This window comes from Malania oleifera, chromosome 13, assembly GCF_029873635.1.
Source record: "Malania oleifera isolate guangnan ecotype guangnan chromosome 13, ASM2987363v1, whole genome shotgun sequence".
NCBI classification, from domain to species: domain Eukaryota; kingdom Viridiplantae; phylum Streptophyta; class Magnoliopsida; order Santalales; family Ximeniaceae; genus Malania; species Malania oleifera.
In genome coordinates, this window is record NC_080429.1 from 80053632 (window position 1) to 80066035 (window position 12404).

At 33.1% G+C, this 12404-nt stretch overlaps 1 protein-coding gene across 2 annotated transcripts in view; it reads right to left on the reverse strand.

The window, feature by feature from the left end:
• Nucleotides 1-4568: 4568 nt before the first annotated feature.
• Nucleotides 4569-12404, reverse strand: part of LOC131146128 (SART-1 family protein DOT2) — a 49614-nt gene continuing 41778 nt past the window's right edge. For both annotated transcript variants that reach the window (XM_058095481.1, XM_058095482.1), the window contains exon 13: nucleotides 4569-4963. In XM_058095481.1, the coding sequence (XP_057951464.1) occupies nucleotides 4889-4963 (75 nt within the window). In that variant the 3' untranslated portion in view covers nucleotides 4569-4888. The remainder of the gene's footprint in view (nucleotides 4964-12404) is intronic.

The window sequence follows — 12404 nt, forward strand, 5'->3', positions numbered from 1 at the left end:
ATATAGTTTTAATATGCTCGATTATAGGAAAAGGTTTGCTGGCTTGGATGAAAATACAAAAATAAGGAGAAAGGCTTGTGTGTGTGTGTGTGTGTGTGTTTGTATATATTTATTGTATGCAATCCAATGAATGTGTATGCATCAATGCAAAATTAGGTTCGAAATTAAATTAAATTTTAGAAATAAATTGCATTCCCGTGTTTGGTTTTTGAATTAAGGGTAGAATTGTATTTTGGTCAGAATACAATTTTTCCAAATGTAGGAATGGTGATTCTAGCCTAGATAAGTTGGAATTCATCTTCATTTTATGGAATCAAACTCATTTTATAATAAAAATATATAAAACAACAATAAATTATAATAATACTAGTTATTGTTACTGTTAGAATAAAATAATAACTAATAATAATAACAACGAGAATAATATTAATATAAAAGGCCAAAATAATAATTATTTGTATAAAAGATAATAATAATTATAAAAATCATTAAAAATAATACAACAAGCAATAATTACTACAACACTAATATTTATTATTATTTATAATAATAACAACAAGAAAATAATAATTAAAAATAAAATAATTATTATTTAAGGATGATAATTATTATAAAATAAAAATAACAACAATAAGATAATCACTATTATAAAAATAATAAAAACAATAATAATCAAACAAAAACAACAAAAATAATATTACTAATTATTATTTTAAAAATAATAACAATAATATTTATTACTGTAAAAATAATGATAACAGCAAGAGCAATACTAATCATAAAAGGAAATAATAATTACTATTTTAAGGAAAATAATTATTCCAAAATAATAATAACAACCAATAATTATTACAATAACAATAATACCTATTATTATAAAAATAATAATAACAAATAAAAGGCAAAAACAATAATTATTATTATTTTATGGATAATTATGATTATAAATAATAAAAATAATAAGAAGAATAAAAATAATAATAACACTAATAATAATCACTATTAGAAAACATAAAATAATAATTATAAAATTAAATAATTATACTTTAAGAGTGTTTATAAGAAAAAATGACTTATTTTTCATTCTATTATATAAGCCATTGAAGAATATTGAATGTTGGAAAGAAATCAATACTAAAATTCTTACAACTATTTCATGTTTTTAACTGAATGCAATGATTGCATTCCCATATCAATTTTGTTCTTGCATTGATTCCATTCCTCCATTGACTTTTTTTTTTTTTTTAATAACATAAGAACTCCAGTCACCAACGAACCCTTCGGACTCCTTGGTGTGGCACCAAACCTATGAATCAGCGTCCTCCACCCCCAGGTCTTGCTGATCAGGGTAAAGTCCTGATGCAGACACAACTTCAGTGCATTAGTTGGACATTTGGCCAACTCAACCCCTGGGACACATCTCTATTACCATCTATAGTCCTCGTTCGCTCATAGAGAACTCTCACCATCCATTGTCCCCATTGGCTCACAAAGTAAACTCTCACCATCCACAGGTACCGCTGGTTCCATGAGTATATTTATCTGGAATTGAACCTCCGATGCTCCTTTTTACTTGGTGATGCCTTTCCACCGCGCCATGTCGTGGGGGCTCTAATGACTCTTTTTTTGCTTCAATTTCATTCTGCAAACCAAATGGGAGATTACTCTCCAATCATTTTCTATATACTCATGCGACACATTATTTTTGACTAGTTAATTTATTAAGGACCATGCAACATATACGTATGCTATTTTTTATTTTTTATTTTGTTTGTTCAATTTAATTAATCAATATGTAAAACAACCAAAAGGAAAATGCTAGCTTTCTGAAGAAATTTACAAAAGTTGTTTCATGAATCCAACATTCGAAATGCATGTTTACAAAGGTTGTCGAGAATGCTATTGGCATTATTATTAAAATTATGCTATTATCACTTTGTTAACTATTAGGATACATCCTAAAATGTGTGGTTTTAAATAAATAATACAAAATTATATCGACCTATTTTGGATACATTTGAGAAAAAATATGTAATTAAATATTTGTCTATACATAAGTTTAATTAATGTGTTTCTTTTCTAAAAGAGCCCAACAAATGAGTCCAAGATATGCGAGAAACAAGTGTAGTAAATGCATATTGTGAATTGTTTGGAATATTACAATAAATAAATTATTTATCATTTATTATTTAATTGTTCAAAAAAGTATTGATTGATTCTTTTAATTTATTTAATGAATGTGTTTCTTTCTAAAAGATCCCGATAAATGAGTCGTAGGTGTATAAAAGTCTTGGTCGATTCTTTTAATTTAATTTAATTTTTAAATTTAAAATCATGAAAAATTAGGATTGAATTTTTGGATGCTTTTAGGGTATTTGTTATGCTTTTGTATATAAAGTGTGACTATGAAGCTAGAACTCTGGTAGCAACCTAGGTGGATGATATTGGCTTGTAGACTTAAAATTTTTGAAGTCAACAAAATATCCACATCATAAATTTATGATTTAATTTATTTAATATATAATTATCATTAAATTAAATAATTAAATTGAAATGTGAATTATTGGATTAAAAAATGTTCAGGCATAATTAAGCATAACATGAGAACAATGGTCAAGTATTGATTTGATGTGTTTGTTGTTACAATAATTTAATTATTGTATTTTTTGGAAATTATTTGAGGATGGGAGACTAATTACTCGCTTACTACAAAAAATTTATTCAAAATGTAAAATATGAAACGATCCAATAAATTGTAATTTAAGTTGTTTAATTTTTTAAAACTGACTCATAAATAAAATTATTAATATTTTAAAACTGCAATATATATTTGTAATTATTGATGATAATTAAATTAAAATTTCTTAATTGCTAATCATAATTGATTTAAAAATTGTTATAACTGCTATTATAAGTTGATATCTACCATACTTATTATATTTTACTTTCTTAATGGGAGCATAACTTTATTTGTAATAATTATTATTTTGAAACCTCCTAAATTCATAATTTAATTTATCAAATATCTAATCATATACTAGAGATTAAAAATAAATAAGCCGCCACTATTGCTCACAATTAATGCTAGTGAAGTTACGACTTAATTATTTTTTAAAATGCATATAATTACTTCTACAAAAATGTCGGTGTTTTCGTCCAATCAAAATACGCGCAGCTGAAGCACAAAACCAATCACGAATCACTCGACACTCAATGATGAAATATACTAAAAAAGCAATCAAACAATCCTAAGAACAAACAAAATACAACTAGAACGCACAAGATATACGTGGTATGACAATAACCTACGTTCACGGAGCAGCATTTTAGTTTTCACTATGAACTATGTCAAAGCTTACATCTTTAGGTTACAATAGTGTTTAAGTATGAACCCAATGCCTTTATTCGGATTTTTGTCTCTCCCTCCTACGACTTAATTATTTTTTAAAATGCATATAATTACTTCTACAAAAATGTCGGTGTTTTCGTCCAATCAAAATACGCGCAGCTGAAGCACAAAACCAATCACGAATCACTCGACACTCAATGATGAAATATACTAAAAAAGCAATCAAACAATCCTAAGAACAAACAAAATACAACTAGAACGCACAAGATATACGTGGTATGACAATAACCTACGTTCACGGAGCAGCATTTTAGTTTTCACTATGAACTATGTCAAAGCTTACATCTTTAGGTTACAATAGTGTTTAAGTATGAACCCAATGCCTTTATTCGGATTTTTGTCTCTCCCTCCTAATTTAAGTTTATCTACCTCCCTCATTCTCCCTCCTTTTCTACAATACTTCCGACTCTTGGCATAAAGTATTTTTTTAAATAGCCGTATCATGAGCATAAAGTGTGATATGGAGTTTGACACCAAATGTGTAGTCAGATAAAAATGGTTCAAGTATGAAAAATATGACATGTTAAGACATCATGGAAAATTGTGCACACCTCGCATATTTGCCTTATTTCAAGATGAATATTTTCAAAAGGCTTATAACCACACGAGTCAACCACACACGAACACGTTGCAATCTATGGGAAAATATAGAATGTGAAATGGCAAAGCAAATGGTTGCATGAAATTGTCAAAAAAATATTAGAACACTGAAAATTCATTCCTCCAATACATAATACTGATTCAAAGCACTTTTAAATCAAGCATTCCTTGTGTATTAATACATTAATTATAAGAACAATTCATAAACACTCTTTGAAAACACAAAACTTCACATGAGATTATGATATCATATGTATGCATAAACACAACCAAATGGGCCAGTCGTGATCAAACATAGTCTTTGTGCAAGGCCCTCAGTTTAATAGTTGCTTTATAAAATAAACAAATAGCAAAACTCGTTTGCCAAAACAGACACAAGGAACAGACGAGGCCCCATAACCATACCAATAATCCACAATGCAGAGCCATACCATGAGTGAAATGGTTCTCTGAGGAAAAACGAAATCATTTATCTGGCTGACCCCAAAGGGCATTGCATGAAGCCAAAAATGCCACATTTTCGAACTCCATAATGGACCCTCGCCTGTATCACATTGAATTGTTGTGACAAAAAGGAATTTATAGCTATCTTCACACACAAACAAACACACACACACACACACACACACACACACACACACCAAATTGCATGTTAGATCCAGCAATGACTCTTTTCTGCCACAAATAAAATTTTAATCTACAAATCTACACCTAGAGCCCACTACAGTACAGATTAGCTATTTGCATTATCATAAGCCTTAATTATGAGCACACTTAGAAAATAAAAGAAGAACAAAAGAAAAATTCATTTGATGGTGCTTCTATCCAAAAATGCCTCAGAACTCCCACGAATATTAGCTGGAAGTTTCTAGAGAAAAATTAGCTCTTCGGCTTCTTTGATGAGCCCATATTTCCAGGCTCAACCTTGCGCTTAATCCCCAAGAAATGCTCAACCTGAAATACAGAGATCAAATTAATTAATGCAATTAAATATTACTAATATTTTATGATTATAAGGATCTGATACTTGCAACCTAAGATCGAAAAAGGCACACGGCCTGAAGCTGCACATGTTGGGATTTGACACAGATGAATGGTCTGGGACTTGGGATAGATTCTAAAATGAGGGAGAGAGCAAGGGGACTTGTAAGTCAGGTCGAGGAGAAAATTGAGTGACAAGATTACACCGAGTGCTATACAAACTGAAATTTGAATGTGCCACAGAAAACAATGGAGGGCCAAAAGTAGCACAGCCACGGCCAAGGCCATGAGAGAAGTAATGGAGAACTACAACAGCAAATGTGCATTTGGCTAAGGTGGGTCTAAAGATGGATGTCCCAAAAAAGGAAAAGGATTAGGCAAGAAATTTGCAAAGAAAATAAATGAATAAGGTAAATTCAAAAAGAAAAGGTTTTAATCACAAGTGACATCTATCATCAACCCAAACCCTAAGGTTAGTTTTGCTTCACAAAATGAAATAGAGTAACAATATAATAGCCCCAATGTATACAAAGATACTCATTTAGAAAAAGAAAAATGCAGTATTATTTTAAGCAAATGACCATACAAATGTTGGTGTCATTCTAAACACTAAGGAACAGAAGTGTATTAAAATGGGAAGCAATATAATAATTGCAATATGCTGATATGGATTAAAAAAAAATTGCAATCTGGGGCTGAATCTAAATGCTACACAGCACACACAATTGTCCATGTTAAAATCCAGGGTTCTTTTTTTATCAGTTTAGGCCAAATTGCAGAAACCACTCAAGGTTTGTTGATATCATACAGACCCCTCCTGAGACGTGAATTTCAGGAAACAATCTCCAAAAACAAATAATTTCAAAGTTACTCCACCATCGCACTGATTGCTACCATCACATAAACCAGTCCACAATCATTATATTCACACTGTTCAACATGTCAAAATCACCACATAAATTAATCTCCATCCTCAACATCAAGTATCACATTGCAGAATGTTTAGTGGGAGGAACCAATACACACCCAACTTCCATGTTTTCAGGCAGGGAATTCCCAATTTTTAGGCTTGGCATGCAAAAATTTTTGGTAATTGTCGAAAAACCAATCCATGGAAGCATGCTCCAGCACATCCCACCTCAAGTTGCATGATGCACCTCCAAAAAACTTACCAAGCAGCTCTAGACCAATGCTTCACTGTTCATCCCAACCCCCCTAAACTTCAAATTCATCAATCTTGCTTCACAATTCCCAATAGCATATTTAAATTCATCTTTCTCAATGCAAATGAAACTCAAGCGATATATTAGAGGCAAACCCATGTTTCCTTCCTTCCATGATCTCTCAAAAACTCCATGGTTCACAGAGCATCCTTAACATAGACAGTAACAAGTTGAGGATTCCACCCCTGGTTTCTTGCAAGAACCTTGGTTCAATAAGAATTAAGAACCCAGGAAGGAGAGAAGAATTCTTACCCTCATTCTTGCAATGGCAATTCTTCCTCCAAGGTGACTGCACCATGAAAGGATTGCAGAGGTTACCCAAAAAATAAGACATGGAAAATTGAGGGACCATTTGGTATCACCGTCAAAAATTATGAAAATGAAAACTAAAAACAAAAACTAAAAACCATAAATAGAAACTAAAAATCAAAAACTAGAAACTTGTTTGGTTAATATTACTAAAACTAAAACAAATTTAAAATTTATTGTGAACAAATGCTCATTTTAGTCCTTGAATCAATTAACGACTCAAAAAATATGGGTAAAATAATTAAAAAAAAAAAAAACAACAAAATAAAATTTTGATATATTATAATAAAAATTAAAAAATATAATAATTTTTCCTTGATAATTATATTTCAAATTCGCTTCACAAGAACAATTTATTGTGCATGAAAATTGAAAAATTGTAAAAAAAATTTCTAAACGACTTTTATTATTTTTCATTTTTTTTTGAAAGTTTACGGATATTTTTATTTTAATTATATTTTAAATTCATATGGTCATTCTTTTAATTAAAAAACTATGCATAAATAAATTATTCCATCCACAAAAGTTAATTCTGGATATTGAAGTATCCTGGGCAACAAGTTGCCAAAACAAAGCAACAGAAAAGTAAAAATCATAAAATCTAGTTTTCAATTTTTCAACAAAAGCTGAAAACCGACAATGGAAACAAAAAGCTGACAACGTAAATAAATGCATTTTCATAATCTATTATTCACTGTACAAAAACCAAAACAGAAAACAAAAAACAGAAGTGATGTCTAATAGACCCTAAATTTTCCATTTTAGCCTACTGGGTGAATTTCACATATATTTAGTTTTGTGCATTAAATCCTCATGTAGAAATATACAAAACGAGCTTTTTGTGCATAAAATTGTTTATATAAAACATATTTAATCAGTTTGCCAGGACAAAGCGAGGAAGTAACAATGGAAATGAGTGGCAGTATTTTATCAGTTAATTGTTGTTAAAGGGAACTGTCCATTTATTGTGACAATAACTTTTGCAAAAGCATTTGATACTCAATTAATGAAAGAATAGTAAATTGTAAGAATAGCGGCATCAGAAGGTCTTAACGAACCTTGGGTTCCAAGTTATTTAGCCATCACTTTATCATAACATTTTCAACGAGTTCCTAGTTTCACAAAATCATATGGCCATGGTGACACTTCATCAATCAAGGGTCAAATGCATCCCCTCCCTTGGTGAGGTCAGGGTTGGGGAAGAAATAGGAATTTACCGTACCAATGTACTTAATTTTAGCCTAAAATGAATTTTACCATTGAATTGATAAATACATGGGAATAATTCCTCATCCGTTGGCCCCTTCACTATAAAATGATCTAACAAATAATACAAAAGAAAGCATTATGTTGAACTGAATTAAATGGATAAGAATAAATGTAGCCAATCCAAAGTACTTGGGGATAAGGATTAGTTGTTTAATTGTCACCCATGATCTGTATGATCAATACAAGGGGATGGTGAGCCAGCCACGGAGGTTCTTCTTTATGATTTTCAAAACTCGCAGCTCTATATTCTCCAATTAAGTTTAGATTCTAATGGCATTCAGCCAAACTGAGTGAAAGGAAGACCTTCAAGCTTGAGCTTCTTGAGGATACAAAACTTCTTCTTTGCATCAGAGTGTCTGCAGGACAAAATTTATCTTTTGTTTTCTCTAGAAGAAAATGCTTCTCAGTTGATTTTGGATCAACTGAATTTACTCGACTAAAAAGGAGAACCATCAATAGGTGAAAACCTTCAAGGATTCAAATTCATATTGCTAACAAGGTTTTAGGTGAATAGGACGGGTTCCTTTTTTGTTGAGAAAATTTATGGGGGAGGAATCAAGCTATAAGGATCCCAAATGGTATTGATGCGACATGCAGATGGAAATTTTTTAAATGATGAAATCGCTCCTTTGTCATGTTGCAGGTTATGAGCCATCTAACAGAACATCTACTGCCTGGAGATGTGCAAATTTTGGTCAAAAAAATTGGTGTAGAAAATTATATTGGAGCCAAATTGAGAGTGAAGTCAGTTTTGGAAAGAAGAACCATTGGTCAGGGACCTAAGTTAGCTGATTATTAAAGAATGATTGTCATATTGGTCAATGGTGGTAGTTTTCCAATGGAAGTTTCCATAATTGGAAAACGTGGGCTGGAGGAGGAAACTATTTTGGAAATTGAAGGTTTTTTTTTGTCGGGGAGGGGGGTGGCATGACTCATCGCCCAATATGAGTACCAGGTTTTCTTTGAATCTGGGTGGTAATGTGCCCTAAATACATTCAGATATGGTGGACCTGTGGATAAGTTGGAGGCAATGGGCTTGATGGAAATAGCTAGGGCCGAATCTTAACATCATTGGCCTGTCTTGTCTAATAGTAAGTACAGCTTATCCAGTTAATGAGCTAGCTCATATGTATAATAAAAGAAACGATCTCATGTTATGTGGGTCCAAAAAAGGCCAAGCCCGCCACAGTGTCAGTATTGCATGATTTCTTTCGTCACAAGTGGACAAGGAGAGAGCATCTTGTGAGTACGAAGATAGTCGTAGATCTATGGAGGAAGGGGACTTGGGTCTCAGTAATTTTGTGTCTAAAAACGTTACTTTGGTGGGTAAATGGCTATAGCATACTTCTTTGGAAATTGATTCTCTTTGACGTAGGTTTTTCAAAAAGTAAATTTGGTTTGCAGGAGAATGAGCAGTATGCTATTGCTATGGTTCAGTCTTGCATGTAAGCCCATGGAAACCCATCAAGCAGGTAACTAATTTTTTTTATTTCCTTGTTTCAAAAATAAAGTAGGATATTGGTGTAGGATTTTGTTTTGGAAGGATCTTTGGCTTGGGGATGTAAGATTTTCTATTGCTTTTTTTCCTTTTTTCTTTTTTTTTCATTTTTCTTTGCATCATGGTGCACCTATTTCTTCTTTCCTCTCTATGGATAGTTCAGGCAGTTTTTTTTTTTCATATCTTATTGATAGGGAGACGGAAGAACTTCCCTTCCCAAGGTTGTTAAGATTCTTTTTGCTATTCACATCATGAAGAAGTTAAGATTTGGTGTTTGAATAATTCAAGAGCTTTATCTTGTAAATTGTTTTTCCTCATCTTAACAACTAATAACAAGTCTTCTCATTCTATTCCTATCGCTAATAAACTGTGGACACTAAAGTTCCTTCAAAAGTATAGGATTTTGCATGGACCTTCATTTTTAGTAGAGTTAACACTGATTATATGCCGCATGTTCATAAATCATATATGGCTCAATCTCTAGATGTTTTTGTTATGTGTTATGCTAGCATAAGGATCATGCTTATTTAATCCTGCAATGCCCTATAACTTGGTCCTTATAGAACAAACTATTTGGTTTTTTGGTAAACTGGAGCATATTTATCATATGCTCATATATTGTTGCAAATGAATTTCACACGAGCACCTCCCAAGGCTTTAGTGAACAAATCAGCAAGCTGAAACTTGGACTTCACATTAGCGGTTGTAATGAGCTTTTGTACAAGTTTCTCTTGAATAAAATGGCAATCAACTTCAATGTGCTTTGTCCGCTCATGGATGACAGGGTTGGAGGCAATATGAATTGAAGCTCGATTATCACACATCAACTCCATAGGTTGAGAATGTGGGAAACCTAATTATTTCAACATGTTCTTCAGCCAAAAAAGTTCACATGTAGTGTGCGCCATAGCCCTGTATTCTAACTTAGCACTCGACCTGGCCACTAGAGTTTGTTTCTTACTTTTTCAAGACACCAAATTACCAACGACAAAGATACAATACTCAGTTGTGGATCTTTGTTCGGAAGGTGACTTGGCTCAATTTGCATCTGTATATTCCTAAATATGAGTGTGACCCCAATCTTGATATAAAAGAGCTCTCCTTGGTGCACCTTTGAGATATCTCAAAATGCGAATTATTGCATCCCAATGACTTGATCTTAGGGAACTGAGAAACTAACTCACAACACTTGGTGTGAGGATATATTTGGTCCGGTGACTGTGAGATAATTCAACTTTCCAACAAGTCTCCTATACCGACTTGGGTTAGGCAACAAATCACCCATACCTGGCACTAAATTACTATTGGGATCCATGGGTATATCAACAAGTTTGGATCCCAATAGCCCGATCTCATCTAAAAGATCAAGAACATACTCTCTATGAGACAATACAGTTCATGTACAAGATCTCAATACTTCTATACCCAAGAAATACTTCATTGGTTCCAAGTCCTTGGTTTGAAACTTACTTTGTAAGAAAAGTTTTAGGTCTTGGATGCCTCGATCATCATCACCAGTGATCACAATGTCGTCCATATACACAAAAGCAAAATCCTTCCAGATGGAGTATGACGATAAAACAAAAAAAGTGATCTACTGCACACTAATGAAAGCCAAACTCAAGTACTACAGCACTAAAACGGCAACACCATGCCTTTGGAGATTGTTTTAATCCATACAATGATTTCTTAAGTCGACATATTGAACCTAACTCCCCCTGAGCAACAAACCCAAGTGGTTGCTCCATATATACCTCCTCATGAAGATAACCATGTAGGAAAGCATTCTTCACATCTAATTGTGTAAAGACCAATGACAAGTAGTGGCTAAAGAAATGAACAAACGTACTGAGGCAAGTTTAGCGACTGGAGAGAATGTGTCTGAATAATCCAAACCATACACCTGAGTATACCCCTTAGCAACAAGGTGGACCTTCAAATGAGCCACAAAACCATCAGGATTGACTTCCACAATATACACCCAGCGACAACCAACCACAAACTGATCAGGAGGAAAAGGTACCAAATCCCAAGTATCATTATCATGTAGTGCACACATCTCTTCAACCATTGTTGTCTTCCACCCAGAATGGGATAGGGCTTTAGAAATAGATTTTGGAAGAGCAATGGAAGACAAAGTACTAACAAAATAGTAATAAAAGGGTGACAAGAAATCATAACAAACAAAATTAGAGACTGGATGTTGGGTACAAGTGCGTTTACCTTTTCGAACAACTATAGGAGGATCAACATTATGGGAATTAAGATCATCCAACAAAGTGCATTTACCTTTTCGAACTACTATAGGAGGATCAACATTATGGGAAATAAGATCATCCGACGAAGGAAATAGAGGCACGATAAAAGAAGCTGATGGAGGCACTTCCCCCTTGAGTCTCTGTGTGTATACCTACAAATTGGGATGATCCAAGCGACGATAATGACTCAAACTAAATGAAGATGTTAGAGGATTGGGCATAGATACTAGGTTTGGATCTGGAAGGCAAAGCAAAGGAAGACACTCATTAAGGTCAATAGAACTCAAGGGATCAGAGTAGTATGGTGTAGATTCAAAGAAAGTGACATTAGCAGAGGAAGAAAAAAAACGATGTAAAGTAGGACTAGAACATCAATATCCTTTTTGAGTACAAGAATAGCCCAAAAAGATACATTTGATAGCATGACGATCCAACTTATCCATTCCTAGAGTTAGCTGATGGACAAAGGACACAACCAAATATACGAGGAAGGGAGAACAAAGGAGCCTTAAGGAAGATAACTAAATATGGTATTTTGCTGCCAAGGACATAGGATGACATTTTATTTATGAGGGAGCAAGCTCTGAGCACAGCATCACTCCAAAAAACTTCGGGAATATTCATTTGATATAATAGGGTACAAGTGACTTCAATAATGTCCCTTTTTCCACTCTGCAACCCCATTTTGTCGTGGAGTGTGGGCACAAGAGGACTGATGGATCATACCAAAGCTAGTCATATAAGTACTGAATTGGGTACTAAAGTACTTCTTAGCATTATAACTACGAAGTATCCTAACTGGCATATCAAACAAATGTGACTAGCTCAATGAATGATCTTTCATCAACGATTTTCAT